This window comes from Raphanus sativus, chromosome 3 (assembly GCF_000801105.2).
Source record: "Raphanus sativus cultivar WK10039 chromosome 3, ASM80110v3, whole genome shotgun sequence".
NCBI classification, from domain to species: Eukaryota; Viridiplantae; Streptophyta; class Magnoliopsida; order Brassicales; family Brassicaceae; genus Raphanus; species Raphanus sativus.
Genome location: NC_079513.1, coordinates 10,298,948 through 10,325,984, shown reverse-complemented (window position 1 = coordinate 10,325,984; position 27,037 = coordinate 10,298,948). Strand labels below are relative to the sequence as shown.

Sequence of the window (27,037 nt, the reverse complement as noted above, 5' to 3'; positions counted from 1 at the left end):
ACCTTGTCCTGTGGGAGAGTTAATAAAGAGTGAGGTCTTGGGTTCGAGGTTCACCAACAACTTAATTATGGAGTTAGTGAAAACTCATAATAGAGGGGTTGGAGTCGGTGTCCTACAGTACTGTGAGCCAGGGATTCGACGGACAGGACAGGTTATCACAACCCCCTTGTCCCCTGAGTAAGTTGACATATAGTCGCTTGTGAAAGAAAATGTAATACTGTGGGATCTCATCGAATCTCAAATGCTCTTCCTTTTCTCTTGACAAAAATGTGATGACTGGATAATTAAATTCTACGAATGATGTATACAGCTTTGGGGTTGTCTTACTCGAACTCCTTACTGGTCGAAAACCTGTTAATCATTACTCAAAGGGCAGCAAAGTCTAGTCACATCCTACACATCCTACACATCTTTTTCAAATAGCATGATTGTCACCCCAAATTTTTCTACTTATGCATCAGGTAACACTTAAAATGAGCGAATACAAGGTCAAACTATGCATTGATGCAAGGTTACATTATGAGAGAGCGTGACCTTGTCTTCCATTTATTTGCAAGGTTACCTATCAAAAATTTAAATGATTTTTAAGCATGCCCACAGCTTAAAAACGCCACAATTTGATCGTTATCATCCATTTTTTATCTCATAATAGTCAAACCCCATTAAGAAAAACCATTTTAAATTTAGCAAAATCATATAAACATCTATATATGAACCCTTTCTTCTTAACTTTTTCCATCTAATCCTTTCCAATCCACGTCCAAGTAAACACAACAAAGAATCAAAAAAAGATGAACACTCCAATAAAACTCACTTTTCTCATTCTCTGCATCGCCCTAACCGCAACCGCATTCGTAGTCCCAGCAAAACGTGCCGATGTTACACCGGAACACGAAAAAACTGTGGCAGGAATCTGCAGCGTTGTGGAAGACAAAAATCTTTGTAGCATAACCTTGAAAACCGTCCCAAGCAATGACCCAGCCTTCTTGGTCCGTTACTTAGCCACAGCCGCAGAATCCTCTGTTAAAAAGGGTTTGAACTTCCTCTCCGAAATCAAACCCAAATACAAAGGAAACGCCTTCGCCACAAACTGCATCACCGGTTGCGAAAAACAGCTAAACAACGCCTTGGAAGACTTTTCAGATTTTTGGAAAGCCGTGGGGAAAAACGTAACCAGCATGGCGGATAATTACTTCACGTGCAAGAAGAAGATGAATTCTATCTTCACGTACCAGTCGACTTGTCTTGATGACATTTACGACAAAACGTTATTGAAAGAGGTTCAAGGAGGAATAGGGCTTGGGAAAAGAATCAGTGGTGAGTCAGTGGATGTGTTCGCTGGAATGGACAAAGTCTTTAACACATTAAACATTAAGACCAAACTTAACCAGCAAGATACCGATTCGTTGCTCCCACCACCTTTGTCGTTTTACTACCATTGATTTATTTATTAACATTATACATATATAACAAAGAGAAATGTGCATCGACTGGGGTTTTTCAGATATTTTAGGAATCTTGTAAGGGTTCCTTTTTGATGTATATTTGTAATTACGATGTTATAGGTGATAATCATGTATGGACCTCGTGGTTGGAAAGGATATGGGAAAAATGTGATTATTATCTAATAATAATAAATTTAATTTGTAACTTATTTGGTTTATATTTTCTTTTAAAAAAAAGAACTTAACTGGTATATTTCTTTTATGTACGTATGCACACAGAAAAATAAACTACTTAGAAATTTTATCTTTTGTGCTAATACTGCATGCACTTTCACTTTCAGTGTAATACTACTATACTAAGTTTAGGATCCACGCATTGCGCATAACGAATATTGTATATACAAAAATTAGTTTTACGTACTTTTACTTATTTATATTTTACATATTATAAAATAATAAATATATATGAAATAATTTAAATAACTAATAACAAACTTTTAACTATGAAATGTTTAATATAGTAATTTAAACTATTTTTTAAAAATTTAGTGCAAAATTTAAATTTTAAATATTAAGTTTTCAATAATTTTCAAAGCAAATTTTAAATTAAATATTTATCTATTTTTATATGGTGTATAGGTAATTTAAGCGATATTAATATCTATTAAATGAAAAACTTTGTATAGATATGGTTTCATGACCATTTCAATCTTGTTATAACAAAAAAAACCTTTGGTCATAAACAAAATTTTAATGGGAATTTTGAATAGTTTTAGTAATTTATTGTTGTTATTAAAATTTAATAATAAACATATACGAAAATATTTATTTTTTATTATGTTGTTAATGTGATTATTTTATTTATTTTCATAATCACATCCCTAAACATTATCTATAATGATTTATACATATGCAATCACTACATTCAATTTTAATAAGAAAAGATGACATGCCTCTGAAAAATGTGACATGTCACAAACCTAATTGTGATGTGTAGAATTTGTTTTTATAAATATATATACTTTATTACAAGTTTTTTCTAATGAATATTAATGTGATTGTTCGTAAGTTTTTTCAGATGAAAATGACTATTAACTATATATTCATCTTTAATAAAACATTCATATACAAGTTTTATGGCAAGACTATTAAAATATATATTTTTGATGAAATTTCAAATGTATTGATCAAAAGTTTACATGTTTAATAAAGAACTAGATTTTGATCTGCGCTTTAAGCACGAATTTGTTTTTAAAACTAAATATTTCTTTAATGAATTTTTAATACAAAAAGTGCATAGGTTTAGATATATTTATTCGGAATAGCGAATCGAACCATACTAAACTGAAAAATCAAAATTGAATTGAATTTCATAAAAATAATCAAGTAGATCATATATTTTGGAAACGGAAAACTGAAACCGAACCTAGACAAAATGAGTACGTGAATTTTAAAATACAAATTATATATTTACAAATATTAATTTTAATATTAAATACAATATCTTAAAATACTATTTATGAATCAATTAGCCCAAAACGAATTAACCGAATTAGACGATACTATTTATAATATCTAAAATATTATAAATGATCTAATTTTCTGATATTTTTATCTGAACAACCAAAATTACCTGAAATTTAAATTGAAACCCCTCCAAATTATCCGATATTATAGAGGAATTTCTTAGGATAATCTTTTTAGTTTATTTTCAAAAAAAAACCTCTTAAAGAAGAAAATGACCAAAATAAATTTTATTAAATGATAAATAGACATGTATATCCTTAATCTACACTTAGAGTTTAGATGTTTCAATTAGTTTTGCAAAATTAATACAAAATTAAATTATTATATAACATTATTTTTTTTTGTTTTAGAACCTTTCACAGGTTGTAACCGATGGAGCTGGTCTACAGGCTACAGCTATTATTTATATACATATGTTGTTGTCATTTGTCAGTCAAGCCACCACACCTCTAACTGATCAGGGAACGTACGCCATGTTTATCTTTTTTTGGTAAAAGCTATATATATTTATCTTGTGGTGACCAAATTTAAACCTCATAAGTAATTAGATAGTCTCGTAAGCTAATTAAAGCTTTTTGACCAGATATCCTCAGCCATTCGTCGACCGTTAATCTCTCGCTCCATGCAACATCCATGCACGTCTATTTTTAGAAACCAAAACCTTATAAATCCCCCTAATCCACTGCAATATTCGCTGCCCCAAGTCATTAAATAACTTGGCTTTTCTCTAATAAAGCCACTCCCTCTCCGATACCTCAATAAACCGGAGGGAGCAAAAAAAAATAACAATAAAATAATAAATATTTTAAAATGATTGGAAAAGTTGTTGTTTCGGTGGCCTCTGTTCTCCTATTGGTCGGAGTAGCCATAGGAGTCGTTGTCATTATTAATAAAAATGACAACACTCCCTTGTCTCCTCAGATGAAAGCCGTTCAAGGTATTTGCCAAGGGACTTCCGACAAAGCCTCATGTGTCAAGACTCTCGAGCCGGTGAAGAGCGATGACCCAAACAAGCTGATCAAGGCCTTTATTCTTGCTGTACAAGATGCAGTAACCAAATCATCAAACTTCACGGGTAAAGCCGAAGGAGACTTGGGTTCGAGCATCTCGCCAAACAACAAAGCCGTTCTTGAATACTGCAAGAAAGTTTTCTTGTACGCGCTTGAGGATCTCGGTACTATTCTTGAGGAAATGGGTGAAGATCTTAACCAGATCGGTAGCAAAATTGACCAGCTTAAACAATGGTTAATTGGTGTCTACAATTACCAAACCGATTGTCTTGACGATATTCAGGAAGATGATTTGAGAAAGACTATTGCAGAAGGCATTGCAAACTCCAAGATTCTCACTGGCAATGCTGTTGAAATCTTCCACACCGTCGTCAGCGAGATGGCTAAGCTTAACGCCAAGGTAGATGATTTCAAGAACATGACAAGCGGAGTCTTTTCTCCTTCCGACAAAGGAACAGCTCCCGTCGACAAAGAAACTCCTCCAGTCGTTGATACTCCTGTGGCTGACCCAGATGGTCCTTCTCGTCGTCTCCTTGAAGATATTGACGAAACCGGAGTCCCAACATGGGTTTCAGGTGCAGACAGGAAGCTCTTGGCTAATGCTGGACGTGGCCGAAGACGCGGTGGTGGTGCTAGAATCAGAGCCAACTTTGTTGTTGCCAAGGATGGAAGCGGCCAGTTTAACTCGATCCAACAAGCTGTTAACGCTTGTCCCGATAAAAACCCTGGCCGATGCATCATCTACATTAAGGCCGGTATCTACAGAGAGCAAGTTATCATCCCTAAGAAGAAGAACAACATCTTCATGTTCGGAGATGGTGCAAGAAAGACCGTTATCACTTACAACAAAAGTGTTGGTCTCAGTTCTGGAACCACCACTTCTACTAGTGGCACAGTCCGTAAGTCTCATCACACCCTAATTAGCTAATTGCTATTACAAACCAATTGACGATAAATAGACAGGTCTAAATTATCTCTAATATATTTCTTATGTCGTCCCAACGAAACATCCGATTTGGGAGTATATGTTCTTACATTCTTAAATATTAAGATCCATATGATACTAGTAAACTCATATTGCTTATGTTATGTATTCGTGTAGAGGTCGAATCTGAAGGGTTCATAGCGAAATATATCGGATTCAGGAACACAGCCGGTCCAAATGGACATCAAGCCGTGGCCATCCGAGTCAATGGAGACCGTGCAGTGATCTTCAACTGTAGATTCGACGGTTACCAAGACACTCTATACGTCAACAACGGTCGTCAATTCTACAGAAACTGTGTCATCTCAGGAACAGTCGATTTCATCTTCGGAAAATCAGCAACCGTTATCCAAAACTCACTCATCGTCGTCCGTAGAGGAAACAAGGGACAATACAACACCGTCACAGCCGACGGAAACGAAATGGGATTTGCCATGAAACTCGGTATCGTCCTCCAACACTGCCGCATCGTTCCGGACAGGAAACTAGCAGCAGAGAGGTTGACCGTAGAGTCATACTTGGGAAGGCCATGGAAGAAATACTCAACCACGGTGGTCATCAACACTGAACTCGGTGATTTGATCAGACCAGAAGGTTGGAGAATGTGGGATGGTGAAAGTAACCACAAGACATGTAGGTACGTTGAATACAACAACCGTGGACCAGGAGCTAACACTAATAGGAGAGTTAACTGGGCTAAGGTCGCTAGGACTGCAGGTGAAGTAAGTCAGTTCACTGTGGCTAACTGGTTAAGTCCCGTTAACTGGATTCAACAAACTAACGTTCCTGTCACGCTTCGATTATAAAGCGTATAAAGAAAAACAAAAAGACCAGTACTTGTTTATGTAAAAGGTGAAAAATACAACATTTGTTTTCGATAGGATAAACTGTATGGGAATGAATTTGTAATAACAAATTATTTTTTTGTTTGTCTCTCGTATGAAAGATGAATAAAGACACATTCTTTTAAAAGAATAGCTGTTGTTTGGTTTTATGTTTACATATTCAAAATATGATATATCATTACAATTATGTTCATGAATAAATAGAATGCATTTCATTCCATTTTTCTCCATATTTTATTCTTCTTATTCCGTTTCTTTTTATTTCAATAATTTTATTTTGGATGTAACTAGATTTACCCCCTTTGGTCCAGTGGTTTGACTAAGAGTTTAATTGCTTCTACACCCGGAGGTCTGGGGTTCAAACCTCAGAAAATATAAAATAATACAGATTATGGAGAAACAAGTTACAGGAGATCTTCAGCTTGGTGCAGTACGTACCATCGAACATGGATCTCATAGAACGACTCAGAGTAGTGCAGTCAGGCGTGTATTCTCACAGGATGGTAGAATTGTCGGCGGTAAAATCGTCTTTGTAATATTCTCATCGTTGTAATAGCATAACTAATCGATAATAATCGATACAGACGTTCAAAAAAACTAGATTTACCAATTTTTAGAATAAAGTTGTATTAAATGATTTATTCCTTACTGATTCCAAATTGTTTTTTTAACCATTTAGATGGAATGAATATCAAAGTTTATCTCAATGATTTTTTTTGGAATTGATGGAAAAAAAATGGAATGTAGTTATAAAATATTTATAATTAGAATGAAATGGAACGACATAGAAAGAAATTCCATATTTTTATTCCATATCTTCCACTACACAATTCACGCACATTCCAATTTTAAAAATAAACTAGATCTTGACCCGCCCAACCGGGCGGGTATTTATTTTATGTTTTTAGTTTTTATTTATAAATGATATATTTTAATATTTAAACATAAATCTAGATTGAAAATTAACATTTGTAGGTATAATAAAAATTAAAAGTTAAAAAAATATTTTGATATAAATTTTAAATTTCTAACTAAAATAATATAGAGATGAGTCATAATTCTTTCCAATTCTAAAATCTTAGCATTCTTAATAACAAATAAAATAATTTATAAATACATAAAATATATAAAAATATTTGAAATTAAAATAAATTTGTTAAAAAAAAAATCTTACACCATTGTTGTTTATTTCTATAGTTTGACCCGTGGTCGTATAAATATTTGCTTTCACTTCAATTTTTTTCTTTGTTCTAATGATAATATATATATATATATATATATATATATATATATATATATATATATATATATATATATATATTACATAATTGTTAGTATAACATTTTAAAATAAAAATTTTATTATTACTTTAAATAATTATTTTATGTGATTTTAATCGTTTATTATATCATAGTGTATCATATAAAAATCTAATATTTATAATAATTGGACTTATATTATAAAAGTGTTATACTAACAATTTATAAATAAAATATTTTATATTTTATTTATATGATATATAAATTGATTTTGATGTTTGATTTTTATTTTATTATTTTTACTAATAAATATTGAAAATATTAAATGTTAAAAAAAAAATCTATTAGGAAATTTATTTTGGTTAAGATTCATTCTATTAAAGAAATCTATTATTTAAATTAGGAAAATACATTAAATACTTAAATCTATCATTTAAATAAGGAAAGACAAAATTCTCTACTATCTTTATTACCAAACAAAATTTAATTTTTTTAAAGACTCATATCCTTGTTACCAAGGATACTAGATACTAGATTTTGACCCGCGCTTCGAAAGCGCGGGTATTATTTTTCACTTTTATGAAATATATTATTTATTTGTAATTATTGAATGTATTTATCTTAGTAAAACTTTTTTATAATAAATTCAACACATAGAGTGTCTCTGGTAAACTATGTGTTTCTCTGATTTTGTTTTATTATCTCTCCAATTAATATATTTATCTCGCTTGTTGTTAAAATAAATGATTTTATAACGCAACTGTACAATACTTTTACATTGATATTTTGTTTAAATAATATGACATATTTATATATTAATTAATATAGAAATACCCTGAACGGATTTAACAGAACCCAAACAGATTCGAAACAAACCCGAATGGATACCTGAACGTCCAGCCCTAGTCATAATTCGAAATGAAATTTAGAAATATATGAACAGAGCTGAAATCTTTGACTCCGGAAACCCAAAACCCAAACAAATCTGAAACGAACCGGAATTGATACCTGAACGCTCAGCCCTAGTCACTATTATAGTATTATGTATCATATATATGTCATCATATAATTAATTGTATTGGTTCATCATATAAATAATCAAAATAATTAATAGTATTTTATATGTATCATCTTATAAATAATCACATATATTATATTCTTAAAGTTTAATGTGAAATATAAAAACCACAATTTAAGTTGGTATATGAAATTAATCTTTTTGTTGTATTTTTCTTATATTTATTGAAAACATTTTTTAATAATGGTTATTGGAAAATATTTTTAGTAAAAATAAATTTTTGAATATATGCATATTTTAAATCAATTTTTGATAAAAATAAACTTTAAATTATTATTTTGATTTGAAATATGTATATAAAATTTAAATTTTATTTTATGATTATTTTAGACAAAACAATGTTTTAGGTAATTAGATTAGTCCATTTTGGATATTTTAAAACTGATATACTTTTATCCATGTTTCAAATTGTATTTTTTTGCATTAGTTTTCTATGAGTTATTATAAATTTTATGTTACTTTTTTAAAAAAAATTGAACTCTTGAAATTTTTATATTTGACTAAACTAAATAAGGTAATAATACTGTTTTTAAAAATTGTTTTATATAATATACTACTTATATTTCAGTTTGTGTTTTTTATTTTTACCATAAAGAATTGTAAATATAGTGACAAAATTTTAAATAAAAAGAAATATAGAAAGAATGTTGTTTAATTTATTGTAAAAACAATAGCTAAACTTTTAAATAAAAAGAAGTATTAAATATGTTATTCATGTTTCTAAACAATTCTCATTTGTTATTAATTTATTGAAAATACAATGGCTAAATGTGTAAATAAAATAAAATACACATCTCTACTATCCATGTTTCCAAACATATCTCATTTATTCTACTATCTATGTTTCCAAATATATCTCATTTATTATACTATCCTTGTTTCCAAACATCTCCAATTTGTACTTCAACTTTAATAATATAGATATTTCGTTCGTAATATTTCTAGTCTCGTCTAGAGAAATTCTTGAGTTCACTCCTAGAGTGAACATTTAAGTTCACCCAACCAATAGGATTTCGTTATTTTATATTCGATATCTTTTAAAAAAGAAAACAAAATATTGTCAAGTTTTATTATGTTTTTAAAATAAAAAATAAATAGAAAATAATTGTAGTCGCAAAATAAAGATTTTATATTTAAAATACCGTCGGCAAAATAATAAACCCTAAACTCTAAATCATAAACCCTAAATCCATGGTAAACCCTTGGATAAATCCTAAATCCTTAGATTTTTTTAAAATAAATATTTTTAACACATTCAGCGAAACACTAAAACCTAAACTCTAAATACTAAACCCTAAACCCTTGGGTAAACCCCAAGCCCTTGGATAAATCCTAAACTCTAGGATTTAGAATTTATCCAAGTGTTTTGGATTTACCAAGGGTTTAGGGTTTACCCAAGGTTTTAGGGTTTACCCAAGGTTTTAGGATTTAGGGTTTAGGGTTTAGTGTTTGGTTAACGGTATTAAAAATATATATTTTTTAAAAATATGTTTTTTTACAATTAATATTATTTTTTATTTTTAATCTAAAAATATAATATAACTTGACAGTATTTTATTTTCTTTTTAAAAATATACTGAATATAAAATAACAAAATCCTATTGGTTAAGTGAACCTAAAGATTCACTCTAGGGATGAACCCAAGAATTTCTCGTCTACCAATCACAATCCTTATGTTTACCAATTACATCCTAAATTTTTGTTATTCGAAATCCCTATTGTTTGTCTTGAATCAAGCTCACCAAAAACTCTCAGGTCAAGCCGTTATGAACTCTCGCTCGTATTTACCCGTTTGGAAACTAACTGAGCTCTCACTCGTATTCACTATTTAGGAAACTAATTAAATAGCATAGAAGAAGAGAACATGCAAGAAGAAGACCCACGAGTTGGTTATCCAGTGTTCATTTTTCATATAGAAAATTATTTGTGAGATAATAAACTAAGTATTACATTGGAGAATTAGACAAGGAATAACTAATATATAAAGAGATGTCAAGCTCTTATTAGTACTAAATATTTTGGTATGGAGCCCAAAAGTAAATTCATGTCGACTTTTCTCTAAAACCTAAAATGGACAATATCATACTAATCAGACAATAAATAGTTGGACATGGATTTAACAATCCCAACATTACTGACTTGAGCCGCACAAAAAGAAGATTGAGCTCTGAAGAACATAGACCCCTACTCAATGAACAATCCCAGAACAGTCTAATCTCTCGCGTACTCTAACAACTTCGTACTGGTTATGTTTGTTTGGCAGTCACTGGTGATAACGACTAGCGATTGCCGATAATTTTTGTTGTTCATTTCAAAATCGTTGTTTTGTAATCGCTAACGATAATCGATAAAACAAGTAGTTATGATGTTCGTGACTAATATTTATATCCCTTATATATTAATAGAAGAATATTTGAAAATATGTAACCTCAATTTTGTAATAATTAAAAAGACTTCCGCTTATGTGGCAATCAGTTAGATAGTCAATTAGTCCTATGTGTTAGCCTTACATTCAATTGAAAAATAAAATGGTCCAAATCGATTTTTATATCTCACTAGATACATTCAATACAAATAAATATATATTATGTTTTTTATTAAACTGAGTATCACAATGATTAGTTGTCTTAAATTATTTCCTTAAAAAAATCTACGAAATTACCTAATATGATTAACGTATATATGATAATTAATGATTATAAATAATACATATATTTGGTTACAATTTTGTATCTTCTCTCTTATTAGATTAATTTTATATTATTAAAAAACTTAAACAATCACATTGAACATATAATAAAAAATTATATTTTTCTTATATGTTATATTTTGAATTTTTTAAAACGCTTATAAATTACTAAAAGGGTAAAAGTCCACATTGATAATTTTGTGATCAATGGTTTAATTTTCTTTAAACAAGATACAAATAATCATAAATCGTATGAATATGAAATCTCATTAATTGATATTCATTATATATATCATTGAAATTAAATGATCTAATATATAAAAATATAAATATGTTAATATAAAAATTGCATTGAAAATTATTGAGATCTTAATATATATATAAGTTACATTAAACTATGTACAACATAAAAATACATAAATATGTTAACCCTTTTTTCTTTCCTGACCTTAACCCTCTTTGTCTTCGTTAAAACATCGAAATAGAATAATGTCGATTGATGATTTGAAATGGTACCGTTTTCTATAATTTAGCCTATTGTTTTTCTTAAGTGGGTATATAACTATTTTTAATGATTAACTAAATAGGCCACATACATAGAAGAATGCATTTTGGTTTAAAAATGGTTGCATTATCAAAATCAATATGCCATCATCACTTTCGTTTAAAATTTTGTTAACAATCAAAAATATAGGCTTGAGTAAAAATCCGAATAAAAAACGAACCAATTCTAATCCGAAAAAAATTACATAACTTTAACCAAAATTGGTTAGATATCCGAGGGGTTCAAAATTTTGGTATCTAGAAAACCAGAATGGAACCCGATCCGAAACGAAATATTTCGGGTATCCGAATATATTCAAACCAAATATAAAATTTTAAATATATTAAGTATTTTCAATTTAATCTATACAAGAATATACAAAATATATAAGATGTTTTTAAATTATCCAAAATACTTGGAAATATATACAAATAGTTAAAAATACATGTTTAAAATAGTTAAACGATACTTAAAATACCAATACTTAAAATATTTATTGATTTTTTATTCAAATATTTAAGCTATATTAAGTTTAAGTATTTTAGCTTATATTATCCATATTTATATGTTATATATAATTGTTATTTTTAGATTTTAAGAAATTTAAATTATATATGAATTTTATTTTATTTTTACAAAATTAAATGTGGTATCCGAATCCAAACCTAAACCCGTAGATCCAAACCGGATCGAACCCACAAAAATCAGAACATAATCGAACCAAACCAAACTGAACCAAACAAATGGTACCCGAATGTCCACTCCTAATCAAATGTAAAAAATAGTTATTGATAACAAAATATGTACTTTTTATTTTATTTAAATACAACATAGTTTTAAAACTCATCCCGTGCAGAGCGCAAGATTATCATTTAGTACTATACTTTATATATAAAGATACTTATATTCTAAAACATAATTTTATGATTTTTAAATCTTTAAATAACTATAAATGTATTAATTTTAATTTGAGTCGTTATCACTGCTGACAGCTAAACGAACTAGGCAACTCTCATCCCTTTATATGACTAAGGATTTACATAACCATGATTCAGTCACTAAATTCGTAAACCAACATATAACCATACAGATTCGGCAACCTAACTGTTGTGGTCACTCAAGCTGAGGTTCCCCTAGTGCATAAGGGTCCAACTACAAGATCAGGTTCAGCAAGGTTAAGGAATGGTTTCACCAAGGCGGTTCAAGAACTGATTGATCAAGGTCTCAAACAGCTATTGATTCAAGAGATGTCTGGTTTGAAGATTGAAGACCCAACCGGCTCCATAGAAGTTCAAGATCAGCCCGGCCCAATTCAGTTCTCTTCCATCGTCCATAACCGAACCGGCCTCATCATCTCCACATTCAATCTCGGTTCAGAATCAACTCTCAATCCATCCAACCAGCCTATTTCCGGTTAAGAGATTCAACCAGCCATCAGAGTGAGTAACATGAGCTGTACTCTTTTTCCTCACCAAGTTTTTGTCCCAATTGGGTTTTTCTTGGTAAGGTTTTAATGAGGCAGCATGCAAGCATGTTATTAGCTCTGGTCAAGGCAATCTCTACCAAGCCGGTTTACCTTCTATTTTTAATTTAATTTCGGTTCAAAGACTTGGGCAATTGTTGGCCTTGTTTTATTTTGATTTCTTGCTTAAGCCTTTTATGTTTTTGAGTCCATTAGGGAGTTCCCTATATAACTCTTATGTCTGGCCGATTTTGGGCACTTAGTCTTTTATGAAATTTTATTTGCTGAAGCAAAACAAAACCCTTAAGTCTTTCTAGTTTGTGAGAAGCAGCCAGAGAGCATCTCAAGATCTTATCAAGCTTTCTTCCACCAAAGCTTGTGGCGATTTACACTCCATCCTCATCCATTGATTTGTCTTGAGAGAGACTTCAGTCCAGCAAGCAAATCCCACATCTATCCATCTCCATCCACTGTTCTTGTTGAGAGAGACTTCAGTCCAGCAACTTGAATCCATCCACCATCTTTCTATCCTTGTTCTTAATTTTTATTTCTTTTGATTCAGTTTTTCTGTCATTTATTCTGCATCTGAAAATCTCAAAAAAAAATCATATTTGTTTCTGTTCTTATTTATCTTATTAGTTTTCTTTCTGTTCTTCATTTTAATCTTCTAAGAAAACTCATAAAAATCTCCCTTTGTTTCAGGTACAATTCCAGCACCATTCATCTCTCCATCCAGCCGGCCACTCTCTCTCTAAACCAACCATCCGGATAGTTTGAGATCTTGCCCACAACATTTTGGTATCAGAGCTTAAGGCTCCTGAAAGCTTTGGTTGTTTCTACCCTCTTTTATTTGTTCATCATTCTGTCATTGTCATCATATTTTTTATTTGCATCAAAAGGTCAAAAAAAAATTGTTGCATTGTGTTCTTGTTGATTTGATTGTTCATCCTAGTTCATGCTGTTCTTGCTGCATTTCTTTAGATCATTTTCGTGCCTTAGGTTGATCAGTCAAAGTGTTTTTGTGATTGTTGATCCGAGCTTCCATTTTTGGAACTAGATTGGCAATTTGCATTAACTTTTGATTGTAATTGCATCAATCATATAGATTAATTAGTTTGCATTCATTTCTAATTTGCATCTCATTTATTCTGATTGCTTGCATTCATTTTAGATCATCAATCATCATTAAAAAAAAAAAAAAAGAATTCAATCATCATTTATTTTCGATTTGCATTTAGTTTCTCAATCTTTTTTCCATTTTTAAACTTTGTCAACTTTAAATTCTTTCTTCCAAACTTAAAAAAAAAAAAAGATTTCAACTTTCCTTTCTTTTAAATTTCGAATTTAATTTTTCAAAATCAAAAAAAAAAAAAAAAATCTTTCATCATTTGCATTTATTTGATTTTCATTTGCATTTGATCTTTTTTTTTTTTTTCTTAAGTCCTTCTCTCTTCTTTCTTCCTTCTTTTCCATTTCTCTTTTGCACTTGATCTCCTTTCTTCTTACTCTCAGGAGATATGGGAGACCTTAATGGTGCAGCTGAGATCAATGCCCAACTCCAAGCCTTGCAGGCCGGGCAAGCTCAGCTCACGGAAGCCCTCAACACCTTGACTGCACAGATGAATCTCATGGGTCAGGGAAACCAGAACCAACCCAATGGCCAGCAGGCTAGAAGAAGGTTCGGCCCTTACCTCAACCAGCCGCAGTCCGAGTCGGAGGAAGATGAGTCCGAGTATGAGCCACCAGATCGTGGAGGTGCCAACCAGGCCGCTCGAGGTGGGAGGCGTGGAAGAGATGTAAGCCCCGACCAGAGGAGGGACCGAGACCGGAACGATGATGCGGCCTTCCAAAGAGGCAAGGACATCAAACTAAAGCCACCTACGTTCGCGGGAAAGGTGGATCCGGACGCTTACATCACATGGGAGAAGCGTATGGAATATATCTTTGAGTACTACAGGTACTCTGAGGCAAAGAAGATAGCTCTAGCCGCGGCCCAGCTGACTGATAATGCTCTATCCTGGTGGGATCGAGATGTTGCTAAGTCCGGTCCAGTATGGAGAGCTCAAAACTGGATTGAGATGCGAACTAAACTCCGAGCAAGGTACATTCCATCACATTATCCTAGAGATTTACTAAAACGTTTTCGTAAGTTGTCTCAGGGAACTAAGTCCGTGGAGGAGTACTTTGAAGAGTTTGAGGCTTTAAGAAACCGTTTGGAAGTGGACGAGTCTGAGGCGTCCATGATGTCTCAGTTCTTGGAGGGGCTCAACGATCGGATTGCACGGAAGGTGGAGCGCCAGCCGTATGAAGACTTTAATGATCTCTTGCACTATGCCGTCCAGGCTGAGAACCACATCAAGAGGAAGAATGCGGCCACTAGCCGGAGCAAACCTGCGTGGTCTCAACCAGGTTCCAAAGGTGCTGAAAAGAACAAATCCATAGAAGTGGAGAACCGGTTCAAGAAGAACCAAGCTGATACAACTAAAGCCGGTACATCTGACCAAGGTAAGGGTCAAGTTCAAAATCAAAGAACTCGTGATATTACTTGTTTTAAGTGTCAGGGAAAGGGACACTACGCTAGGGATTGCCCGAACAAGCGTGTGATGGTCCTTAAGGCCGATGGTGAGTACGAGTCGCAGGACGAGGCCGAGTTGGACATGGTTGAATCTGGTGACGAGATTGTAGACTATGCTGACACTGGAGAGTTACTTGTGACCAGACGATCCCTCAGTGCCCTCTTTGATCCTGAAACCGTACAAAGAGAAAACATCTTCCACACAAGATGTACTGTGGAACAAAAGGTATGTAGCCTAATCATTGATGGTGGTTCTTGTACTAATGTTGCTAGCAAGTATCTTGTTGAAAAGCTAGGTTTGGTCAAGACGCCCCATCCTAGGCCATATAGGCTCAAGTGGCTTAATGATGAGACCGAGCTTAAAATAGCCGAGCAAGTTGTTGTGCCTTTTAGTATTGGTAAGTACCACGACCAGGTGAAGTGTGATGTAGTCCCCATGCAAGCCGGACATATTCTCTTAGGGAGGCCGTGGCAGTTTGACAAAGAGACCATCCATCATGGCCGGACCAACATCTACAGCTTCAACCACAACAACAAGAAGCATAGCCTAGCACCACTCAGTCCACAAGATGTGCATGAAATGCAAAAGGCAATGGACCAGTCCAGCAAGGTAAGTAAGACTAACCTTTACATTACTTCTGGTCAAGTGCTTAAATCTTTACATCATGAGACGCAGGTGCTACTAATGATCTTTAAGGAAGGTTGTTTTGCAGGTTTTGAAGTCCAAGACGTGCCAGCTGAGGTACAAGTCCTTATGGACCAGTACAAGGACGTCTTCCCTGAAGAGATACCAGCCGGACTACCCCCCATCCGCGGAATAGAACATCAGATTGACTTTGTACCAGGCGCGCCCTTACCAAACCGAGCCGCGTACCGAGTTAATCCCGAGGAGGCCAAGGAGTTGGAGAGGCAGGTCCAAGACCTTATGGACAAGGGCTACATTCGTGAGAGCCTCAGCCCATGCGCGGTTCCGGTCCTGCTAGTGCCTAAGAAAGATGGCACATGGCGCATGTGTGTGGACTGCCGAGCCATCAACAACATAACCATCAAATATCGGTACCCTATCCCTAGACTTGATGATATGTTGGATGAACTAAGTGGTTCTACTGTGTTTTCTAAGATTGACCTTAGGAGTGGATACCACCAAGTTCGAATGAAGGAAGGTGATGAGTGGAAAACCGCCTTCAAAACGAAACAAGGTTTGTATGAGTGGCTTGTGATGCCATTTGGCCTTACCAACGCCCCTAGCACTTTCATGAGGCTTATGAACGAGGTTCTAAGGCCTTTCATCAGTAAGTTTGTGGTTGTTTACTTTGATGATATCTTGATTTACAGTCAGTGCTTATCCGACCACCTTGACCATTTAGAACAGGTGCTAAAGGCTTTGCGGCAAGAAGGGCTTTATGCCAATCTCAAGAAGTGTGTATTTTGTACTGACCAGTTAGTGTTCTTAGGCTTTGTTGTGAGTTCACAGGGACTGAAGGTCGATGAGGAGAAGATCAAGGCGATACAAGATTGGCCCACCCCGACCACGATTGGACATGTCCGCAGTTTCCATGGTCTGGCCAGTTTTTATCGACGGTTTGTCAGGGATTTCAGTACCATTGCTGCTCCCATGACATCTGTGATCAAGAAGAATGTATCCTTTACTTGGGGACCTGCCCAAGAAGAGTCTTTTAATCAACTTAAATATAGCTTGACTCATGCACCAGTCCTTACTCTGCCTAACTTCGATAAAACTTTTGAGATTGAGTGTGATGCTTCAGGTACGGGCATAGGAGCTGTGCTTACTCAAGGTGGCCGACCTGTGGCTTTCTTCAGTGAGAAATTGAGTGGAGCTGCCCTCAACTATCCTACCTATGACAAAGAGCTCTATGCTCTCGTGAGGTCTCTCGAAACTTGGCAACATTATCTTTTGTCTAAGGAGTTTGTTATTCATACAGATCATGAGACCCTTAAACACTTGAGAGGCCAAACCACACTCAAGAAGAGGCATGCTAGGTGGTTAGAATTCGTGGAGACATTTCCCTATGTCATCAAGTATAAGAAGGGAAAGGACAACGTAGTGGCCGACGCCCTCTCCAGGCGCCACACTCTCATCACTACCATGGAGGCTAAGATTTTGGGTTTTGAACATATTAAACTTGCTTATGCTACTGACCCTGATTTTTCAGAACTTTATGCTAGTACCACCCGAGGAGTAGTAGGTCCATTCTACCAGCATGATGGGTTCCTATTCAAGGAAAAGAGGCTTTGCATTCCTCAAGGAACCATGCGAGATTTACTAACCCGGGAAGCACATAGTGGCGGCATGATGGGTCACTTTGGCCGGACCAAGACCTTAGATGTTCTCACTGAACACTTCTACTGGCCGAGAATGAGACGCTATGTCGAGAACCTTTGCGCCAAATGCACTGTCTGCATAAAGACTAAGTCTCGATCTCATCCCTATGGTTTACATATGCCTTTACCTATTCCTAACGCACCATGGGTGGACATCTCTATGGACTTTGTTCTGGGCTTGCCCAAGATAGAAAACAAAGATTCCATTTTTGTTGTTGTAGACAGGTTCTCCAAGATGGCACACTTCATACCTTGTGACAAGTCCAATGATGCCAGCCAAACCGCCAACTTGTTCTTCAAGGAAGTGGTACGTCTACATGGAGTGCCCAGAACCATTGTGTCCGACCGTGACACCAAGTTCCTTAGCCATTTCTGGCGGACACTGTGGAAGAAACTTGGTACTAAACTTCTTTTCTCCACCACCTGCCACCCACAAACAGATGGTCAAACCGAGGTAGTAAACCGTACTCTCTCTCAACTGTTGAGAGCTACGGTGGGTAAGAATTTGAGGAATTGGTTAAGTTGCTTGCCTTTTATTGAATTTGCTTATAACCATGCCAAGCATTCTATTACTAACCAATCCCCTTTTGAGGTTGTCTATGGCTTTAACCCAGAGATTCCGTTGGACTTCAAGCCATTGCCACCGGACATGCAAGTTAGTCAAAGTGGTGTGGACAGGGCTGAATTCGTCAAGAGCATGCACCAGCAGGTTCAGAAGACACTTGAGACTAAGGCTGAGAGGAACCGGGTCAAGCTCAACAAAAATCGCAAGGAGGTTCTATTCAAGCCGGGTGACTGGGTATGGCTCCACATGCGACCAGAACGGTTCCCTGCAGAAAGGAAGTCCAAGCTGGCGCCTAGGGGAGATGGCCCTTTCCGAGTGTTGGAGAAGATCAACGACAATGCTTACAAGCTAGAGCTTCCAGGTGAGTTCAAGGTTTCCCCAACGTTCAATGTTGCTGATTTAGCCCCTTATCTTGCAGATGAAGAAGAAGTTCTGAGGACAGAACCTACTCAAGGGGGAGGGGATGTTGTGGTCACTCAAGCTGAGGTTCCCCTAGTGCATAAGGGTCCAACTACAAGATCAGGTTCAGCAAGGTTAAGGAATGGTTTCACCAAGGCGGTTCAAGAACTGATTGATCAAGGTCTCAAACAGCTATTGATTCAAGAGATGTCTGGTTTGAAGATTGAAGACCCAACCGGCTCCATAGAAGTTCAAGATCAGCCCGGCCCAATTCAGTTCTCTTCCATCGTCCATAACCGAACCGGCCTCATCATCTCCACATTCAATCTCGGTTCAGAATCAACTCTCAATCCATCCAACCAGCCTATTTCCGGTTAAGAGATTCAACCAGCCATCAGAGTGAGTAACATGAGCTGTACTCTTTTTCCTCACCAAGTTTTTGTCCCAATTGGGTTTTTCTTGGTAAGGTTTTAATGAGGCAGCATGCAAGCATGTTATTAGCTCTGGTCAAGGCAATCTCTACCAAGCCGGTTTACCTTCTATTTTTAATTTAATTTCGGTTCAAAGACTTGGGCAATTGTTGGCCTTGTTTTATTTTGATTTCTTGCTTAAGCCTTTTATGTTTTTGAGTCCATTAGGGAGTTCCCTATATAACTCTTATGTCTGGCCGATTTTGGGCACTTAGTCTTTTATGAAATTTTATTTGCTGAAGCAAAACAAAACCCTTAAGTCTTTCTAGTTTGTGAGAAGCAGCCAGAGAGCATCTCAAGATCTTATCAAGCTTTCTTCCACCAAAGCTTGTGGCGATTTACACTCCATCCTCATCCATTGATTTGTCTTGAGAGAGACTTCAGTCCAGCAAGCAAATCCCACATCTATCCATCTCCATCCACTGTTCTTGTTGAGAGAGACTTCAGTCCAGCAACTTGAATCCATCCACCATCTTTCTATCCTTGTTCTTAATTTTTATTTCTTTTGATTCAGTTTTTCTGTCATTTATTCTGCATCTGAAAATCTCAAAAAAAAATCATATTTGTTTCTGTTCTTATTTATCTTATTAGTTTTCTTTCTGTTCTTCATTTTAATCTTCTAAGAAAACTCATAAAAATCTCCCTTTGTTTCAGGTACAATTCCAGCACCATTCATCTCTCCATCCAGCCGGCCACTCTCTCTCTAAACCAACCATCCGGATAGTTTGAGATCTTGCCCACAACACTAACGAACTGACCTGTGAGAGTGTACGGTTAGCTTACATACCAAGAGTAACCAAAAAGGTTAGACCATTTCTCAACAAGTTTTATAAAAATATATAAACTGTAGTATAATTTATTTAAGTTTTTAACTCTTTGTGAAATCAAATAAAGTAATAGACCAAAAATAGAGAAATCCCAATAGATGTATGACACATGGTTTCGGCTAAATTGAACGAACGATGAGGGTCCAGCGTCACACAAACGCAATTGAAATAGAGGCGTTGCGTTTTGTAAAACCATTTGCGAAATAAAAATAATCCAGTTTGCCCGCCACTCTCTCCCTCTCTCTAGACATTTCAAAATTCTGCTCATTCTATCTTTTTCTACACCGGAATCAGATCAAGCCGCGAGAGATTTGTTTTGTGTTAGCAATTATTTCTTATTGGTTACGGTCGCTTGATGTTCTCTGATTTGGTTTTTTTCGATTCAGTGCTTGATGCGAATCAGGCACCAGCTCATAACTTCAACATCTCTACTCCTCAGCATGGTGATGATGAGCTGAACGGTGGGAGGAACCATAAACCATCTGCATGCAGTCTTGCTTGCGTCACAGAGAGAGAGAGGAGATGGATAAACCAGACAAGGAGGACAAAAATAAAAGTAGTGATGTTTTGAGATCAAAACTGTGGGAAACTTTGGGGAAAGCTTCGCACAGCATATAATGAAGATGTGAACTCTCAGACCCCGGAAGTGGTTAAGACCAACTTCAAATTGAGTCAAGACAAAGTTTCAGATCATGATCCTCTTTTTAAGCCTAGACACAGTTCAGAAGAGGAGCCAAAGCTGCTGCCAGCTTAGGCGGCAAAAGCGCAGAACAAGTACATAATATATTTTCTCCTTTGAAGAAGGTTTCCCGGGAAGACTGGCACCACTATGGATTCCAGTGTTATGCCAAAGAAACACTGTTGTAAAATGCCTTAAGGTTCAGTCTCTTGAAAAGGATGAAGCTGATGGGATTCTGAAGGAGACAAGCAAAAGTAAAACTCCACTCCACCGCGTTCTGACGAGAAGTGGCAAAAAGCCTTCATTATCAGACAAAAAGGAAAGTACTCTTGAGCTTCAACAACAAACCAAAGCCAAATCCAGGAAGCAGAAACAGCAGCTATGCCAGAGATGTTCCATGGATTATCTAAAAATGGTGATGAACAGGAAAGGTTGAGTAAAGTTCTCATGGAAAAGTCTGTTAAGCTAGAAAACGAATTCCAGAGTCCAACGTTTGGATATAAACCACCAATGCTCAAGTCCAAGTCCTTCCCCCTGGTTTTCTCCCGAGGAATCTCCTTTGTAATTCTAAGAACATTAGTCCCGCTTTTGATGAGACTGAAACACCAATATTTAGCTTCGGTACTACTAAGAAAACCTCTCAAGAAGGGATAATAAAAGGCAAAGCGTCAGATACCGAGAAGAGATTGCCTGTAAACCTTCATATACTCAAACTGCTTTATTTCACTTAAGACCTATGCATGCTTGACTTTACATATTTCTTCTTCCACTTTTGTGTTTCCTTATTTATTTTGTGTTGGAGAAGAAAGGAGAATAGAGAGAGTTCTAGCCAAATGAAGATTTAGTTCTGCCTGTCCATCGTCTGATGATGAAGGTTCAGATGGATCAAGAGAAGACTCACCAGCGTTGGGCCATTGCAACAGTATCCTAGACCATATACAAACTAGATGATCTTATTTTCTTCTTTTACTTATTTTATTGCTTTTTTGAGTATTAAATCAATCATCTTGTTATTTATGCTACAGGGAAAACCAGAAAAGACGAGTATTGTAGCTAAAACTAAGAGAAAGCATGCTGAAACAAGATTACAAGGTACATCATTCTATCATATCTATGTTTCAGTGATAGAGGCTATATATACACCTTCGATTTAGGTTTACGAAACTTGATATTAACAGAGTATCTCAAGACAAAGCTACATGATCGATTCCTATAATGAGAATAAGAAGATAGACTTGCATGTCTTGTCTTAAGAGTGTTGAATTGGTTTTCGTATCGATCTCTACATGCTTAATAATGTTCACTGGTAATCTGATCGTATAACAGAGTAACAAGAGAAAATGAGAATGACCCATGAAAAGTTGAAGGACGATTTCCGCCATCATCTGGAAGATTTCCATAGTAGTATTGAAGAACTTGAAGCAAACCATTAAGAGTTGAAAGGAACCATAAAGAAGCAAAGTATGTCCACTTGAATAATATTTGCTCTTTACTATAAGGAATCTTAACATTGGAAACTGCTATGAAACCTATCAAGGTTAGATTTTTTTTGGCAAGAAACTTTTGATATTCCAGGAGGACAAATCTTGCCTAAACTCTCTTGTTTACGGGAACATCACACCAAAAACTCATGGCACATTTTGAAGGAGGCATCGAGACAAAGCTGGACAATGCAACAAAACGAATCACTTATGTCAACGAGGTAATTCTTGTTCTTATAAAAAAAAGGAGTCGAAAATTCTAAAACTAAATCAACATTTTCAAGTATTATCGTAAAATGGTGTCTTTTGCTTTTAATAGTCTGCAAGAGAAAAAATGGGGCAGCTGAAGATGATTGTGGCAGAATGTTTAAGGATGGTGTGTTGGTTTAGAGACCCTACTCTCATAAAAGAAATCACACGTAAGAATATTGGAGGGAGCAAACAGAACCAAAACAAACTAATTTCAACTATACGTTTCTATTTGTTTACATGTATTTTCATGCATAATATCGGTATGGAAAGTAAAACCAAACTGAACAATTTGCTCAAACAAAGAAAATATTGGTAATATAATTCAGTAACCATCGAATCAAATCTGTAGCGATGGAAATATCACAAAACAACGAAGTAGTAGTAGCCCTGAAAGAAGGTGGCGGGAGACAAAATAACACAGAAGGGTATGAATCACGCGGCATCACGTGAAGGTGGCCATAAATCCATTTGTGGGCCCATTTAAATTGCTTTTTACTACGGGACCATTCCTTAATATGAGGCATGAATCCATGTCTTCATGGCGTGAATGTTCTTTCCACTCACGTGGGCCTTCTTCTCTCTCGTAACAAGTCACACAACACATCATACTGTTAAAAATCATAAAGTGGAATTTTAGAGGAGAGTATTTAGTATTTACTGTTATCGTAATGTTTCCAATGATCCAATCGATTTGAAAATGTATATTTGCTAGGCCGGAATTTTTAAACCTCTTTACTATTGTCTATTGTCATAATTAAGGATGTCAAACAAGTTTATCCTGTCCCGTTCCGTCCCGTACCGCAGCGGGTTCGTCCTGCCCATAACATAAACAATCAATATTAAAAAATGAAAGAACCTTAACATATCTATACTATTAAAGTACAAACATGTTTTGGATTTTACTCTTTTTACTCCTACCGAAGAACATTTCCTTTGTATTCATTAAGGGTATTCTGGACATTCTGCGCCAATTTATTCTTAATTATTTTTTGGTTTGTCATTAATCACCGGTTTCCTAATTTAATTTCGGCCTGCGATTATTTCTTTGTTTGATACTGCATCGATTATTTCCATGTTTGATACTGTTATTAACCACCGGTTTTTTAATTCTAAAATTATTAATTTTGACAACAATCATTATCATTTAGAACGATTTTGAAAACTATAAATATATTTTAAACAAATTTCCAACTTATGATCACCGAATTTGTCTTATCATTAGAAAAATCACAATATTAAAAATACCGGGTTACAAACCGGTAATTCGTTCAACCGCAGGTCCGAGTCGGGTTTCAAAACACCGATCAAAACTATAAAACTGTTATATTGATTTATATTTAAAATATCTAATTCAAAATTAAAAACCTAAAAATACATGTACAATATAGTTTTAACCGAACATAAACCCGGATATAAAACACATATATGAGACGGGTTATATAAATGCATATACAAGACGGATTATATAAATATGATTATATAAAATTTTCACCAAACATAAATCCGCGCTTTGAAAGCGCGGGTTAAAATCTAGTTCAATAGCTTATTTTTCCTACATGATCAGCACATTGATGTAATGAGGGAACGAAAGAAAATAAGAGAAACATAAGTTATGTGTTATGAACTATCATTTATGTCATGAGCCAAACGTTAAGATAAGACTAACTAGTAACTACTCACCACCAGATGACCTATTCAGGTTTGTCTATGACACAAATGGTCCATAACACAAATGATAGCTTAGTTTCGTTAGTCTTTTTTATCATAGCTTAATATGGTTCATGTTGTCTTAACCAAATTTAGTTTAAGAATATATAACAACAGTTCATAGTACTGAAAACAAATTAAAAGGCAGGAAATCCAAAATTGTAATAAAGCAAAATACCAATTCATAGTACTGAAAAAAAAATCAAGCAACTTAAACATGAAAACAGTACCGGTTCCTCGGACTGGGTATTCTCTGGTTGAGAACGGTATCGATTCCTCGTATATCTTGGCTATTAAGCGGACAGCGCCGGTTAGGTTTGTGTAAGGAAAGTTTAGTGGGTCGGGATAGAAACGAGTTACGCTAAATCAAAAATGTAACTGATTCCAAAATCATTGTTCGAGTTCTTCATAATTTAATAAATATAATATATTTATTTTAATAAAAAAAATCACTGAAGCTCAAATCGTCATCATCGGAACTTGAATCGTATTCCGAAGCTGGAATCGTCATTGCCGTAGCTCCCTTCATTTTCTCGGGGAAAGTCACACGAATCACATTAATTTTTCTTATTCGATCTCTCACATTTTTTTAAGGTAAAACATGAAATGAAGAAAAAATGCGGGTTCTTGTAATCCCACTTGACCCGCTTTGTCCCATCCCGCAAAAAAGGTCCAGTTCCGCAACAACCCGTCCCGCGAGGCCCAAAAATTTGTAGGCTTAAAAAAAACTCGGCCCAATCCCATTCCGCGACAGTTCTTTACGGGCCAGGTCCATGATTGCCATCTCTAGTTATAATCTGTAATGTTACCTGTTGGAACGGTTTAGTTATACCAACATAAGAATATAGAACCAAAAGTTAGCAAAAAAACATAAGAATATAGAAAATGCTTATTAATTACTTCTGACTTTCTGTTGGACGATTTTTCTTTTCTCCTTTTTTTTGAACTTCAGCTTTCATTTTTCTTCTCTCTGTCTTTGCATATAACTGCTGCTTCATGTAAACTAGGAATAGAATAAACTTGATATTGGTCCTCGGTCTCTAGATTAAAAGAAATAAATTGCAAAAAGAATTAAAAATTAGTGGCATTATTGTTGGAGCATCGTGGAAGCGATTTTGTGGTCCACGTTATATATTTGCATGGTCCACCGTTATATGCCATGAAAAAGTATCATATATTTGCAAATCATAACTTTTTAAAATGAGAAATACATTAAAGAAAGAATGTATTTTAGTTTCAAAACACTACACAAAATTTTCGGAAAATAGCATTCGTAAAGATCAAAATGACAAATTCTACTTATAGTAATATTATTAATTTATTTACATATTCTAAAATATTATTTAATTATATAAATAATAAAGTGTTCCATAAATAAATATTTTATATTTAATACTCCCTCTGTTTTTTAAAGATGTATATTCTAGAAAAAAATTTGTTTCAAAAAGATGTATTTTTCATGTTTTCAAAGCATATTTTGTCAACTAATAATGAAAAATTGTGTGTTTCAAAAACATTAATTGCATTTCTTGAAATCCTATTGGTTTAAAAATATAGAAAATATAAAATTACAAAAAATTATGCATTAATAACTAAGTTTTAATATGCTTTCTTAATAAGTGTGAAAATCTTAGAAAATACATCTTTAAAAAAACAGAGGGAGTATAAGGTTTAATGATTATGATTTATTTAGGAGATTGAGATAAGGTTAGGATGTAGAGCAATTTAATTTTTTTAATTAACTAATAAATAGTTTGAAATTTTAATATATTTTTACAATAAAAATCAAAAAATATTGACGAGTTTGTCCCTTTTAAAATGAAAGTGTAGTGTGTCTTCTTTTCTCTTTTTTTTTTTTGAAAATTGAGAAGTGTGATTTGTTTCTTGAGATTTTAATCATAGGAAACCTTTAATTAATTAAAAATCTAAAATTACAATAAAAACTAAGTAAGAATTTAATAACTCAAATTTATAAATTATCACTCTAAACAAACTATGCAAGGAAATGAACTAGATTCATTTTAAAAATCCACACTATATATATTACAGTTCGATATTGCTTTATAAATTACATATTTTTGAATCAGAATCGAATACAGTTTTTAATTAATGTATAAATTTGTTCTCTACATAGAAGTGACCATGGTTATAAAAAAAATTCTTAAATAAATTATTCTAAATCAAGATTGAATATTATCTTATCATTTGGATGGTGACATATAACATTTTGTAGATTTGGCTTTATTTTTCTAATTATTTTTGAAGCAGAGAAAAATGGGGCGGTGGAGAAGAGAAGTTGGTCATAACTCACAAGGTTGTCTCTCTCGGAGTCTTTCTTTTGTATTTCATTATCGCCCCGACATTTTTGTCTTCTCCCATACTATACGAGGTCGAGGAAACGGAACTAGATGCACTCCACCTTTATAGCCTTATAAAGTTATAGTATGAAAAAAAAAAAAGAAGTTATAGTATGATAAATCTTCTTACACACTAATTCCAATAATATTACTAAAAACTGAAAATAAGTGATATTCATTAACTAAAATGTCCGGTATAAATATTCCAAACTCTTATTACTATGATTTTTTATTATAATTATAAAGAATGTGAAATCTCATTTAACAAACAGAACAAGTGTACCTTCACTCAAAGCCATTTAAAAAAAAAAAAAAGTGTACCTTCACGTTACACCATAATTACGGTAAATAAAAAATTTCATAGTCGAACTCAATGATTAAATAACGACAACACTACTATTTTTCGTAACAAAAATGAATGCTCCTTTTTTGTAACATTGAATGCTTATTTTTTTTTTGTAACATTGAAGCTTTTTTTATTTATCAAAATTACAGTTTACAAAAAAGTTGCAAGTACGGACTGGAGCATCATAATATA

General features: G+C 34.2%; 2 protein-coding genes and 1 pseudogene across 2 annotated transcripts; all 3 read left to right on the top strand.

The window, feature by feature from the left end:
• Window positions 1–743: 743 nt before the first annotated feature.
• LOC130509601 (probable pectinesterase/pectinesterase inhibitor) lies at window positions 744–1,663 on the top strand. The gene has a single exon (XM_057005755.1). It carries the CDS (start codon window positions 792–794, stop codon window positions 1,440–1,442), a length of 651 nt encoding a protein of 216 aa, XP_056861735.1. The 5' UTR covers window positions 744–791; the 3' UTR covers window positions 1,443–1,663.
• A 2,014-nt stretch (window positions 1,664–3,677) lies between these two features.
• Window positions 3,678–5,942, top strand: LOC108845185 (pectinesterase 5-like). Its single transcript, XM_057005005.1, has 2 exons — window positions 3,678–4,881; window positions 5,085–5,942. Exons 1-2 carry the CDS (start codon window positions 3,783–3,785, stop codon window positions 5,771–5,773), a joined length of 1,788 nt encoding a protein of 595 aa, XP_056860985.1. The 5' UTR covers window positions 3,678–3,782; the 3' UTR covers window positions 5,774–5,942.
• Window positions 5,943–20,545: 14,603 nt separating this feature from the next.
• LOC130509967 (meiosis-specific protein ASY3-like) lies at window positions 20,546–21,759 on the top strand (annotated as a pseudogene).
• Window positions 21,760–27,037: the final 5,278 nt, after the last annotated feature.

What these genes read in the sequence shown, in the direction of transcription:
- LOC130509601 (XM_057005755.1), top strand. Translation starts at nt 792, where the DNA reads ATGAACACTCCAATAAAACTCACTTTTCTCATTCTCTGCATCGCCCTA.
- LOC108845185 (XM_057005005.1), top strand. Translation starts at nt 3,783, where the DNA reads ATGATTGGAAAAGTTGTTGTTTCGGTGGCCTCTGTTCTCCTATTGGTC. An exon ending in TTCTACTAGTGGCACAGTCC is followed by an intron (nt 4,882 to 5,084) that starts GTAAGTCTCATC and finishes GTATTCGTGTAG; the next exon opens with AGGTCGAATCTGAAGGGTTC.